Raw genomic sequence first — 14,222 nt, 5'->3', positions numbered from 1 at the left:
ATCTGGTCCTCCTGTCATTTTTTTCAGGTGGACCCGATTGGTCCATCTGTTATCTTCTATGGAACAGCAGATGTATATGGACGTGTGTCCGTTTACACCGAATTACATCTGATCCTGTTTGCTAAAAACATGGATGGGGATCTGTTACCCATCCGTCTAACAGATTGGATCGGATGGCATTCGGGTGTAAATGGACTGGTGGGTCCATTTACATCTGACCCCCCGTAGAGGACAGCGGGTTCTGTCTGTGTCCACTCTGTATAAGCGGAGTGGACACAGACCAGCCATCCAGTTGCTCAGCAGAGATCAGTGGACAGATTCCCCAACGAGCAAGCAGACTCTTGGTGGAATTTTCCCCGTGTGGAAGGGACCTAACAAGGTTTCATTCATCAGCAGGTCAAAGGGATGAGCATCGATCTGCCTACGATGTCAGTTAAAGCAACCTGACAAATAGAAAAAAAAAAAAAGGAAAGAAATAGTTTTATTCAAAATGATTCATTTGTGTTTAAACCCTTGTTAACTTTTTTTTTTTTTTACCCTAATCAGCCCTAATTAGCTCCTCCTTCCCCTTCTCCACTGAAATATTACTATTATTTTCCTGTTGATTTAATTTTTATTTCTGCTTTTGTGATCATTAACATATGAACATTATTTGTTTTTATTCCTTTTTAATTTAGTGTTGCATTAAAAAAGAAGGCATAAAACTGAAAACAAATGTTTATTTTATTTGCAGTGCTTGCTATAATGCTCATAATTTTAGTGTATTTTTTAAACCGGACAAAATATATCAAATTATATATAATATAAATCAAATTTGTGATTTCTTTTCCTTTTCTTTTTTTTTGTCACTGGATTGCATTAAAAATAAAATACATTTTGCTAGACAATATCACCCAAAGGGCAAAAAAATGAATTGTGTATTACTTACTATAGTTATCTTGAGTAATGACAAATTTGAAGAAACTGGCCCACAGCAAGTGTAAAAATTGCTCTGCTCCATTATGAGAGCGTTTAGGCGTCATTCACGCTAACGGGTTTTTTATTTTAAACTAAAAAAATGCTGCAAGTAGCGTTTTTAGTTGCTTTTAGTAGTATTCAGGAGCATTAGAGTTTATTAGCATTTTTAAAGTACAAGTAAATAAAAATAAAAAAAAACAAATCTAGAAAAAAAGCTGTTAGGAATGTTTTAGTAGCTTTTAGGAGCGTTTAGCATTTTTTTCTGCTGGAAAAATGCTCCAGAAAACGCTACAAAACCATTTTTTTTTCCTGCTCCTAGATGCTGAAGCTCAAAAAATGCTAATAGCCTAAAGTAGTGTGCATGGACACATAGGACACTATTTAGCTTCTAGGAGCAAAATAAAAATACAAATAAAACGCTAGTGTGCATGAAACCTTAAAGTGTTTTTTCCAAAGTATTACTTGCGTTAAGGTAAAAAGTGCATAAGCATCAGTCTGCCCTCATCCCCCTTTCACTTAACGGAGCCCTTATTCGATCCAGCATTATGCACGTTTGCAGCCCTTCTCTCCCCTCATTTCCTGGTCTCTCGTACTTTGCTAAGGCAGCGGGAGCCATTGGCTCCCACTGCTGTCAATCATAGCCAGTGGTGACGTACTGGGGGGGTGGGGCCCACTGTCTGTGTCTATAGATACAGACCGTGAGGCTCGGAAAGACACCCACACAGGTGCCCCCATAGAAAGCAGCTTTCTATGGGGACACCCAGAGGAGGGGAGGAGCTAGGAGTTCAAGTGAGAGTCCTGAGAAGAGGAGGTTTGGGACCGCTTTGGGCAATTCTATTGCACAGAGCGGGTAGGTTTTAACCTGTTTTTTTATTTTTAAAAATAAAAAGCATTTACAATTACATTAGGCTACTTCAGATTATTCCCAGAGAGACCTGTATAGTGAATGTATAGTAAACCTTAAAAATCAAGTACATTTCTTTGAATTTAATCGTGTTCTTTAGCCAGCTTTGTTTGTATTACTTTCATCAGCGCTGAGCGAACTATTGGCGCTTTATAAATACTGTATAATAATAATCATCCAGCATATCTTTTGACGTTTAGAGGTAGAAGATATTTGTTGTGGTCAGATATTCTAAGCTTTTCCTCTTGGGGGCAGTGTTGCTTTATCTTGCCTTCCCTTCCAGGCTCCGCTTCAGCTACACCGATGACAAGCTTAATGCGTAAATATTTGAAATTTAGTCTAGTGTCAGAATCTGGGAAACATCTGTGATTGAGAGATGCAAATTTGAAATGTTAACAGTATTCAAACCGGCCTTCAAAACACTTGAAAAATGAATACCTGTTTTTCCCCGGTTTCATTTTATTTATTTTTTTTTCCTTAAGTGACAGTACCAATTAAGTGTTGTGGCACTCAGCAACAATGATTGCACATAATACAGCTGTCAATGGTGACCCACAATAATCTACAGAATCTGAATTAATCAACTGCTAATTTTGCAGGGCAAGTAAATGGCATTTTTATGAAGGATGGCAGGGTTGCTATTTGGTGTTGTCGTACACGTGGAAGATGCAGAAAAACATGTACACAGAATCACGGCTCCTTTTTTTTTTTTTTTTTTTTTTTTTTTTTTATCAGTGCATTAACCATTTACAGGTCATTTTAGTTTTTGAGATGTGACATTTGTTTCTGAAATCCCTTCTTAAAATTACAGAAGAGTAAGTACATCTAATTGTGAGTAAACTGTGCAATAACAATTCAGAATGTATTACTTAGGGCCCATTCACAATAGCTTGCAGCCCCAAATACTGCCACCAATACACTAGATCAGAGCGTTTTAGTGTGCAGACACCAGTGTTTTGAGCTAAAGAACTGTGGGGCGGGGGGACAGTGTGATGTGCGTTTTATTGCATTAGACAGCTCCCTTTTTATGGCTGGACTTTATATGAACAAATTATATGTACAAAGTGACTCTTCAATCATACCTGCACGGTGCACTGTGCTTGCTGTGCAGTGACATGTAGAACCATCCAGAGCGTTAAATCACACAGCTCTGGAATGCACTTAAACACTGCATTTTGGTGTGAATATGACACACAGAAAACCTTTTGTTTTCTATGTGTCATTGCAGTTACCTGCATTTATTCATGAAGAAGAGCGCAGAAAGAGGAAGAACTCACAGTTGCTTCTGCTCTTAACTGAAGTGTCAAGCCAGCACATGGCTGGTGGCATGGCTGGTCACATGTCCAGTACCATGGCAGCTGCAGATCAAACAAAAGTTGAAATGGCAGTTACATAATTACATAGTTAGTCTGGCTGAAAAAAGAAAAGTCCATCCAGTTCAACCATTAAAAAAAATAAAAAAAAATAATAATAATCCTAAACCCACAGTTGATCTAGAGGAAGGCAAAAAAACCCAGCAAAGCATGATCCAATTTGCTCCTGCAGGGAAAAGAAATCCTTCCTGATCCCCCTAGAGGCAGTTTCCTTGGTTGTAAAAGATAGGAGGGTTAAGTTCTGCTTTAAAGTGGTTGTAAACCCCAAACATGAAATATGAACAAAGCATAGTCCTCTACCTTCCTCTACAATCCAGAGCACCAAGTGTAATTTCTGTCTGCTGCCTTGTTCCTCTGCTATCAGCATGAATCACTTCTGACTAGTTTTCCTGAAACCAAGAGGAAAAAAGGGACAAGGAAGGAACCTCCGACAAAGCCTGTGATTGACAGCCTCAGCCCTGTTCCTGTGTGCTTATGTGAAGGGGGTGTGTCCCTTCCCTCCAATCAGTTGACCTAGCATCCCTTTATTTGAACTTGTAAGGGGGGGGGGGGCAGAATGGTCGGCCTAGTCATAAGATCACTGATTGGCTGTCCCAGTGGTCACGTGATCGGAAGCTAGTCCCACTGTTTCCTGATAATTAGTACAGATCGTGAGCTATATTTGTGCTGGGAGTGTGCAGCAAGGGTGCCTTTAGCTCAGAAACCGCTGCTGTCTGTAGACAACATATGTGCGACATGTGAACATTATCGCCCACCTTCTTTGTCCTCTCACATATGTATTACGTGGGTGGAATAAGTTGTTTTAAACCCTTACATATACCCAGTGATCTGACTGGCCTCGGGTGATTCAAGCAAGATGAAGTCTCTTGTGCTTCAATGAACAATACAGTGAAAGTCCATGTCACACAGAGATTAAACAAATCCTCCTACATAAGTTGTACCTGTTTATCTGAAGCAATTTATCCTGTACATCTTTGTAAAACTCAGAGATGAAAAGGATTTTTCACAGACTCACAAAGCGGGGGCGGGGAGCTGCAGTTACACACTGTACAAGAGCTCTGAGAGCTGATTGGAGGGAAGAGACACCTCCCCCCTCCACACAGCTCACAGGAACAGAGCTGAGGCTGTCAATCTGCTGGAGGTCCCTCCAATGTCACCATTTTTCTATTGGTGTCAGGAAAACGGTCAGAAGTGACTCATACAGGAATAAGGCAGCGGACAGAAATGACACCTAGTGCTCTGGAGAGAGGCAAGTTAACACTAAAGAAATATGTGCTTTGTTCAGATTTCATATCTGAGGTTTACAGCCACTGTAAGACAAAGCTTAAGTCTGCTGCAATCTCCTCCCCTCCATTGATGTGACATCTACGACCTCCATTGCCACTGCTAACACCTTTGCCCTGTCTTATTCTGGAATTGGCATCTTTGGTTGTATTAGATGGCTGACCTGGAATGGTGTAACTCCCAGACAAGCGCATGGCAGTTGATATATTCCGGCACCCAAGGCATTTTCAGTTTGTACATCGCACTACGCATGCACGTCTCAGTGTGCAATCTAATACAAGCAGGCAGGTAAGAGGCATTTACTGTAGAAAAGACATCATTTCTTTAGTATATGCCTTCCTGGTGGCAATATTTTTACATTATAATTCCACTTTAAATAATTAAGTAGAATTTAGGGAACTTGTGAAATCCATTGCCTGGGTTGTATTCTCTGTACAGGAGGGTTGTACCGCAGTTAAGATGTCCCATTTTCCAGTCTCCAGGATGTGTCTCCATTTCTCCCCGTGCCTTTGCTTATTCACCTGTAACACAGCCATAATTGTTAGTTTCTCCTGCCTGTGCGTTGGACGCAGAACAGGGAGCTCGCGCTGCCAGGAGCGGACGCCAGACGTGCGTATTCATGAGCACATCTGAAGGAGAGCTGTGCCGCACTTCCCGCACGAAAAGGCTTTTCTATAATCATGTAAGATGCCTGCGAGACAATCCGACAGAGGTTACATCTGATGCATATTCATTTCTCGCCACTTACCGTCCGCATTGCTTGACAAGCCGTTCCAGGCGGAATGCTAAGTTGTGACACCTTACATCAGATCTTTAGCCCTCTGTGCACTTTTATTGTCCTGGAGTAAGATGTATCCCATTGACATTGCAGCTGCTTTGCACCTTTTAAAATACTTCTCATCCATTTTAAACTGCAGGCGGCATTAACATATATAAACTGGATCCCTGTGTAAGCGTTCTTTATTCCTGAGAAGTAGGTCTGCATTGTTTCCTATGAATGGGTGTTTAGGATCATTTGACTTTGACGTTTTTCTGTGACAACAATTTGGCGTGTTGTCAGGAGACTCATGATAGTTTTATTGCTGCTGCTATACCAATGATAATGCAGTACTCATGGCTGTGATAGGATACATTTTATGTTTTATGAGGTTTCATGCCGATAGAGCCCACCCAATTTCCCAGTTCGAGGATATCCAGCATCATCTAGCGCTTTCCTCCCCAGCCTGACTGTCCTGGCCCGCCCCTTTCCTTCATTTATTTTGGAGGCCCAGCATCACATCTGAGCCCTACCTAGGGGGAGGTCTGCATTCAATTATCGTCTGCCTAGGTACACCCACTCCTCCAGACTGACGTCACCCATGAAGGCCTTTAGATATATGTGTAACTCCTCCCAGGCGTCAGCCCACTGCTTGCATTAGGCTATGTTCACATAAAACATAAAATGTATCCTATCACAGCCATGAGTACTGCATTATCATTGGTATAGCAGCAGCAATAAAACTATCACGCCAAAAATGGCATGAGTCTCCTGACAACACGCCAAATTGTTGTAAGCTTTGTCAGCAGGAGTCAGACAGGCGTTTGGGAAGCGTTTTTAACGCTTCTCAAATGCCTAGGAAAATTCGGCACATAGCAGCACACCGTGCTGTTCACACTGAAGTATTAGTGTTGCGGCAAAACTGACGCCTCATGTCCAGTCAAGAGGAGTTGAAGCCTCCCATTCCAGTCTATGGTGCCTCTCCTCAAACGCCTGGCAGGCGTTTGCGATGCGGTTGCGAGGCGCTTGTGGAGCGTTAATACTATTTAACTTCATTATAGGCATTTGGTGCGGTTTTAATGCTTGGCAAACACCTATGAACCGCATCAAAATTGCACATAGGGGGTTTGGGGGGCATTTGAGGAGCTTTAAAAACACTTCCCAAATGCCTGTCTAATGCCTGTCAAACGCTATAGGGGAGTTTGGCAAGAGTTAGAAATAAAGTCAAGTGTGAACGAGCCCTTAGGGATGAGGCCACTTGGGAGGACTACTGAGGCAGGGTGCTGTGATGTGAGCTATGTACGGCACCCTGCTAGCCCGTCCCACTTCCCATAATCTGCTTGCATTGCATAGGCACAGAGTCCTAGTGATGACATCATTTAGCCTCTCCACCTTGTCCAATCAGAGAATGCGTTGTATTCATTCTGAAAATACAAAGCATTCTCTGAATGGTGCCCACACACAGCGGCCAATCTTCACAATGCATCAAGCAGGTTGCTCAGCACAGGACCCGGAAGCAAATGGAGATCACTGGAAGGAGTACTGAGGCAAGGTGCTGTGATGTTTTCAGCTATGTACAACACCCTACAGCACAGGTTAGAGCTGGAGAAGAAAGGGAAGTGACTCTGACCTGGAGCCCGGAGACCAGCGTGCCCATTGAGAATTCTCCTGACCACAGACTCGGCTGCTCCAGTCTGATCCTGGCTGTTGGTGACCATGCTGCAGGGTTCGTGTCCTCCCATATCCTTAGCTCTGGAAGTTGGGAGGTATCTGGATCTATCACATTATGGAATGAGAGGTGTTGGGAGCAAGCACCCGAATGTGACAGCACCCCATTTTCCTACATCCTCTACCGCTGTATCATAGACCCCACTGTGATGCTGTGTCAGTGCTCCTGTTACGTGGTGGAAGACCAGCCGTTCCAGTGGTGTGAGAAGATTCATTCACTCCCAGTGAGACTTATTTTGTTCTAGCCTGGCTCTATCGAGTGGTACCTGTGGATGCAGGTGCTGAGCAACAACGTATACACACTGGGCTCCTTTTTTAACACATGGGCGCTTAAGCAGTTGTAATGGCAGCCATCAGTTCTGGTGAGTTTTGAATTCACGGGAAGACGGTGCTGAACCTTCGAATTCTTCATAGGAAGCATTATCACTATGATTATGATGGTGGATTGATTCTTTCATGTTTTCACACTTGGACTTTACATTTTGTGGACTGTGTTTCCATACTGTGAAAAATTTCTGAAGTTATTTTTGGATCACAATATTGTTTATGTATAAATATTTTAATGGCGCTGCACTTTTTGATCTTATGTACAGCACCCTGCTAGCCTGTCCCACCAGCCACAATCTACATGCATTGATTAGAGAGCCACAGAGTCCTAATGAGAACATCATTTAGAATTTCCACCTTGTCCAATCAGAGAAAACTTTGTATTTTTTTTTTTTTTCTTTACTGCTTGAACATGCGTGTGTTTATTCCATCCAGCATAAAAGGGCATAATAATACAATACTTGGTTTTCCATTGCAAAGCACCTGGTTGTAACATTTTTAAAAAAAGAAACGCCCTCATTCACCTTCTCGGATGGAGTCTAACACAGAGATCTCTAATACTTCTGATTCAATCAGAGACCCTCCAGAGGATTTGTTTTTGTATGCTGAGTCCCTCCTGTCCCTAAACAAAATGGATTCCACTAGCCGAATTTCAGATGGAGACTATCCTTTCTTGGCCAGGTAGTACATTCCCCTCTGAAATTTGAATACTCCATCATTCCTTCCACTAATATGGGTCTAGACTCAGTTCTCACAGACCTAAACACTCCACCCAAGTATTTCCTCATCACACCCTAGTAGACTGGAATCACCCAGACAGACATTTCCTTCCCCGGTAAGCGGTTGATCGCACTCTATCCTTATGCTGAGGATTTTTGTCAGGAAACGGTCTGCACTCCCATGGTTGGCCCACTTCTATATTACCTTAACCAAGCTTTGACTATTCCTAGAAGATGCTTTTTTGTCAGTGGGGTTCTTTAAGAACCCTTCTGACAAAAAGCTGCTGCCATTGACTCTCCAATTATTGTGTTTTTTTTTTTTTTTATTTAAATATTTATTGGTTTTTCATGTTATTACAAAAAATTTCATAAAAAGAAACACAATACATTTAAGTAGTCTTAACATTTCTATTTTACCCCTTCTAATAACTCTTTTCTTGCCCTCCCCCCCCCCCTTATTCCCCTCCCCCCTCTCCCTCCCACCCCTCTGCAAGTTCACCAATCTCACGAGGCCCAATCACTTTAAATAACTTCCTAATTTAAGATTTTCTATATTTCTCCTTCACTTCTGATTTTTCCCATTTTTCCCATCTCGAATAGTATGTTCCCAGCCTATCTTCCTGCATATAGTAAGATTTTTCCATTCTACTGATCTGATTTACTCTGTTGATCCAGTCTTCCTCCTTCGGCACCTCTGTTTTCTGCCAGAACTTGGGTATCAACCCTTTTGCAGCATTTAAATAATACCATACGCCTGATTCTTTATATATATTTATTTACTGTTATCTCAACGTTATGTAAAAGACACATCGTTGGGTCTAACCCTATGTCATTTCCAGTTATTATTTCTATCAATTTAACTATTGTTTTCCAAAAAGCCTGAATTTTCGGACATTGCCACCACATGTGAAACACCGTGCCTATCTCTCCACATCCTCTCCAGCACATTTTTGAATTCTCCCCACTCATCCTGTGCTCAATACTCGGTGTAATGTGCCATCGTGTCAAACATTTATAGTTAACCTCCACTTCTCTCATACTAACGTTCTCGTGTGTCAATCTAAATATCTTATATATACAAAGCATTCTCTCAATGGCGCCCATGCAGAGCGGCCAACCTCCTGTTTTCACAGTGCATCAGGCAGGTCGCTCAGCACAGGACTTGGAAGCAAATGGAGATCACTGGGGTAGCGCTGTCTACTTCAGCTTCCAGGGGCATCAGCCAGGTATGGTAGATGCATTGGTCCAAGCTGGACCAATGTAACTATGTAAGAATATGCCATGCCTGGAATTCGGCTTTGAATAAATGTACAATAAGGCAAATTTATTGTCGATAAAGAACCTACACCAAAATAAATGGTGCACAGTAAACATCTGACATTGTCATTTAATGAGGATCTGTTTCTTTTTTTTCATAGTGCGGAAAGATTCTTGTGGACTAGATGACCTGACAGTCACCAGCCAATCTGAATGTGGAGGTGAGCCACGGCATGACAAAGCTATTACAACGTATCTTTTACAATGCTGAATTATATGGTTTATAAGTTATCCTTCTTGTAAAAATAAAGATATGAAACATTGGTTTATATCAGGGCTCGACAACCCGCCAATCAGGGCTAGGCAACCCGTCACTGCTTAGACAGTCCTATCACCTCCCACCATCAACTCAAAGCCCCCCCCCCCCTGCCAGGAGGATTGATGGGAAGAGGGGCAGAGGATACTACTGCGACAAACTGTGTTCTTCATGACCTCTTTGTATTATCATTGGTGTGATGTCATTGATGATGTCTTCAATGTGACAATGTCATTTATGTAATTGCTGATGTCATTGATGTGATGATGTCATTGACAATTTGATCGATGTGCTGATCTCATCGACAATGTCATCGATGTAATGATGTCATCGACAATGTGGTGTCATTGATAGTGTTTTTTTTTTTTTTTTTTTTTTTTAAAGAGCTCAAAGTTCAACTTTTGTAAAAAAAAAACAATAAATAAATGCACATCATTTTGCAGTTTAAAAAAAATGTTCATTTATTCTTTTCTTACACTTCAGCCTCTTGCACCCATGATCAGCAGATTGGGGGTACAATGTTAGGCTCCTGCAGACTCTCAGTATAGCGATCTGCCTGTACCTCCCAAAAAGGTAGACAATCACTGAACTGCAGGGAGAATCAATGACTTATTGAGACCATTCACCAGCACTCTCGCAATTCATTGAGAACTATAAGCTGTCTGCCATGTTGGCAGAAGGGATTTGTAGTTCATTCATTCACAGTTCTGTGTTGAATAAATGATGCAGCTGTTTGGATGGAGCCCTGCACAGCCACACTGGCTTCAAATTGTGACAGCGGGTGCAGGGAGAGGATCATCTACCCACTGTCACAATGTGGGATCAGGGGGCAGGGGCGTGCAGGGAAGCTGATGTAGTAACATGTTGCATGTTACACCCTAAATATGGGTGTACTATGTTACTTAAGGTGAACTTATGTTTTAAAGCAGCCTTTTTCAATCAGGGTACCCAGGCACCCTGAGGTGCCTTGAAGTTTTTTTCAGGGGTACCTTGGCAAAATATCTAAAAATTGCCCAAAACTTGTATGCAAGCCAGAGGGTGGAACAAGCCTTCTTTTTAGTTGCACAAAGCCACAGATTTTCAATGTGCACCATTACAACCTTCTAGCTGCCGGCATCCTGACAACCAATAACATCATCAGTTGATGAGGAGGATGTCAGCTGCCTGTACAGAATCCTTTTTTGACTCTTCCCTGCCTCTCTCTGTCTGCTGGGGTCACATCAGCTCAGTGATGGAGAAAAACGGAGGGAGAAGAGAAACAATGGAATATTAGTCAGTACCAGTGTGCAAAAGTGTATTTTGCTTTGGAAGAATAAATCACCTGTAACGTTGGGTGTCCTATGTGTGTGGATGTTGCTGTGCTATATAAAACTATTATTATTTTTACATTTTATAATGGGGTACCTCAAGACTGTCCATAATTTTAGAGGGTGCCTTGACATTTTCCATCATTTTAAAGGGTGCCTTGACTAAAAAAAAAAGGTTAAGAAACACTACTTTAAATAATGTAGCCATACACCTGGCAATATTTAAAAAATAAAAAAGTTTATTTACCTTTTTTTCCCCCTTTATTTTCACCTGGTGATCCTGCCAGTAACACACATCATGTCCTACGGTGACAAGGCTTACTCAGTGTACTGTATCTATGAGCAGGTAAAATGGGAAGGGCTGATGAGACTGTCTAGGATTTCAGTACAGCAGGAGCTCTAGACTGCCATGTCACAATATAGGAAATTACAAGCTCACAGGAGCAACAGGCATTTATTTATTTTTTTTCACTTTTAAAACTGATGTAACAAACCCCTTTTTAACAGTAATTTAACAAGAATAAGCAAAGTTCATTGTTTGAGTTTAAGGTGGAACTTTACCGGTAACAGTTTGATAACAATTAATGTTCTTTAACTATGTGACCAGATCATTTTTTGCTCTTCAGCGCTGTGCTACTTTAACTGGCAGTTGCTCGGCCATACAACACTGTGCCCAAATAATATTTATATACTTTTTTCACACAAATAGAGCTTTCTTTTGGTAGTATTTAATCACCACTGTTTTTTATTTATAAATATATAGAATATTTATATTATATAAACAAAAAATACAAAAACATTTGAAAAATGCATTTTTCTTAGTTACTGTTACAAAATTTTGCAAATAAATAATCGCTCTTCATCAATTTTGGCCAAAATGTATTCTGCTACATTTCGTTTATTCTGATGTACTGATTCAGTCTCATTTCTTGAGGCCCCAAAATGGCAGGACAGTACAAATACCCCCTAAATGACCCATTTTTGAAAGTAGATTTTTAAAGGTATTTAGTAAGGGATATGGCAAGTTTTTTGAAGTTGTAATTTTTTTTGTCACAAGTTTTGGGAAATTCAACAATTTTTTGTCAACAGTTTTTTGTAAAATGAAGAAATTCAATAAAATGCATTTTTTTTTTTTTTTTGTGCATACTGTTTTTTTTTTTTTTCTTCACACTGTCACCAGTGCAGTAAAGTGTCATATGACTGGCATGGCTGTGATCAGAAATACTGACTGGAGACGGTTTAAAAAAAAAAAAGTACTGGTATTGTTTATACAGTGTTGATCACCTCATAAGCAATAGTTTTAGCGATTATGAATGGGTTAACGATTATGATCTGCTTGCTTGTGTTTTGATCTGTGATTGGCTACAGCTAGAACGTGTCCTGTCACCTCTCTTGCTTTTTTGATAGAAATTGTTGGTCATAAGTTGCCTTAACAGGTTCCCGCCCGGCCTATAGCCAGATGGCAGCCTGCAAAACCCCTCGTCCCTCTGGGTGGACGCCATATGGCGTCCTTTTGGGCATGCACAGTTTGCATGCCCGCAGAGCTGCTCAGCAGTGCGATCTGTCACCGGCCGTGTACCTCGGACACGGCCGATGACAGATCTGAGTACCGACCCCGTTGCCGGTACCATGTGACCTGCTGTGACCAATCACAGTAGGTCACATGACAGTTGTATACAATGGATGGCTTCATTCATGCCATCCATTGTATAATAGTGTGTCTAGCTGTGAATGGTCACAGCGATCACATGCACAAGCTGGGCCAATCACAGCCCAGCTGTGTCATGTGATTAGCCGTGGCCAAATCACAGCTAAGCACAAAAAAAAAAACAAAAACCCCTGAATGAATAGATGCCATTCAGGTAAATGCGTGCTTATAGCAAAGTAATTCTTTGCTATAAGCAAATTTTGTAAAAAAAAAAAAAAATACTGATCACTTCCCCAAAGTAGTACAATGTTACTATGGTAACATTGTACTACTTTGGTCATAGTGAAATATGAAAAAAAAATCTTAAAAAAAAAGTAATAAAAAATTAAAAATAATTTTTTTTTTTTTTTCATACTGTCACCAGTCAGTGTCCCTGATCACCGCCATGCCAGTTATATGATGACGCTGTACTGCACTGGTGACAGTATGTAAAAATAAAATAGTGAAAATAATTTTTTTCATTTTTTTTCATTTTCTGAAAAATTACAAAAAAATACAACTTCAAAAAACTTGCCATGCCTCTTATGAAGTACGTCGGACTGTCTATTTTGCAAAAAGGGGTCATTTGGGGGATATCTGTACTGTTCTGACATTCTTGGACCTCAAGAAATTAGATTGGCCGTCAGTACTTCAGGATTGATCAATATTCAGATCTATACCATAGTTTGTGAACTCTATAACTTTCCTACAGACTAAAAAATACATCCTAATATGGGTTATTTTCACCAAAGACATGTAGTAGAATACATCTCGGCCTAAATTTATGAAGAACAATTATTTATTTGCAAACTTTTATAACAGAAACAAAGAAAAATGTGTTTTTTTTTTCAAATTTTTTGTCTTTTTTTGTTAATTTAGCAAAAAATAAAAACTCCAGTGTTGATTAAATACTACCAAAAGAAAGCTCTAGTTGTGTGAAGAAAATGATAAAATTTTAGTTTGGGTACAATGTTGTATGACCGCGCAATTGTCACTCAAAGTGTGAGAGCGCTGAGACCTGAAAAATGGCCTGGGCAGGAATGGGGGAAAAGTGCTCGGTATGGAAGTGGTTAATGTATTTGGTCAACAGCAACAAAACTGCTGTTTGTATTGCCAACATAAATGTATTGTCTGTAAGCCTTGGTTCATACTAGGATGCGGTATGGGAAACCCACGATCTATGCATGTTTCCTGCATCGCATTCAAATCACACTGCAATTGCGATCTGCAACATGTGTCAGTGCAATCCTAATGACACCCCAAACACATGTCACAAAAACTGCGTTTGTCTGCACTAGATTGCAACGTACAAAACGACCATGCGATCCAGTTGCGGTCCTTTCCCCAAATTGCTGCATACACGACTTTGGTACAGATGCAGTGCACTTTTAGCCCATTCAAAAATACCTGTTGACCTTCCGGAATTCAAGTGAGAGCCTAACACCCTGTAGTGAGATGACAATGCTGCCACTGAAATCCCATGCAGTGTTGCCAGTCCTGCCTGAGTTTTCCTCTCATAGACTACAGACTCCCTCCCCAAGTTGTGGAGATGAGGAATGGGGTGTTCTGTAGTCCAGCAAGGCCAGTGACACTTTAGGTGCAACAG

The 14,222-nt window shown here is 40.9% G+C and overlaps 1 protein-coding gene across 2 annotated transcripts in view; it reads left to right on the top strand.

Moving 5' to 3' along the window:
* RPS6KC1 (ribosomal protein S6 kinase C1) overlaps positions 1–14,222 on the top strand; it is a 227,383-nt gene that overhangs the window by 53,991 nt on the left and 159,170 nt on the right. For both annotated transcript variants that reach the window (XM_089677776.1, XM_089677777.1), the window contains exon 6: positions 9,468–9,527. In XM_089677776.1, the coding sequence (XP_089533902.1) occupies positions 9,468–9,527 (60 nt within the window). The remainder of the gene's footprint in view (positions 1–9,467; positions 9,528–14,222) is intronic.

This window comes from Staurois parvus, unplaced genomic scaffold, assembly GCF_062004578.1.
Source record: "Staurois parvus isolate SC_StPar_1 unplaced genomic scaffold, SC_StPar_1.0 ptg000192l, whole genome shotgun sequence".
Classification (NCBI taxonomy): domain Eukaryota; kingdom Metazoa; phylum Chordata; class Amphibia; order Anura; family Ranidae; genus Staurois; species Staurois parvus.
The sequence above is the reverse complement of the archived record's forward strand: the minus strand, read 5'-3'. Positions and strand labels throughout refer to the sequence as shown.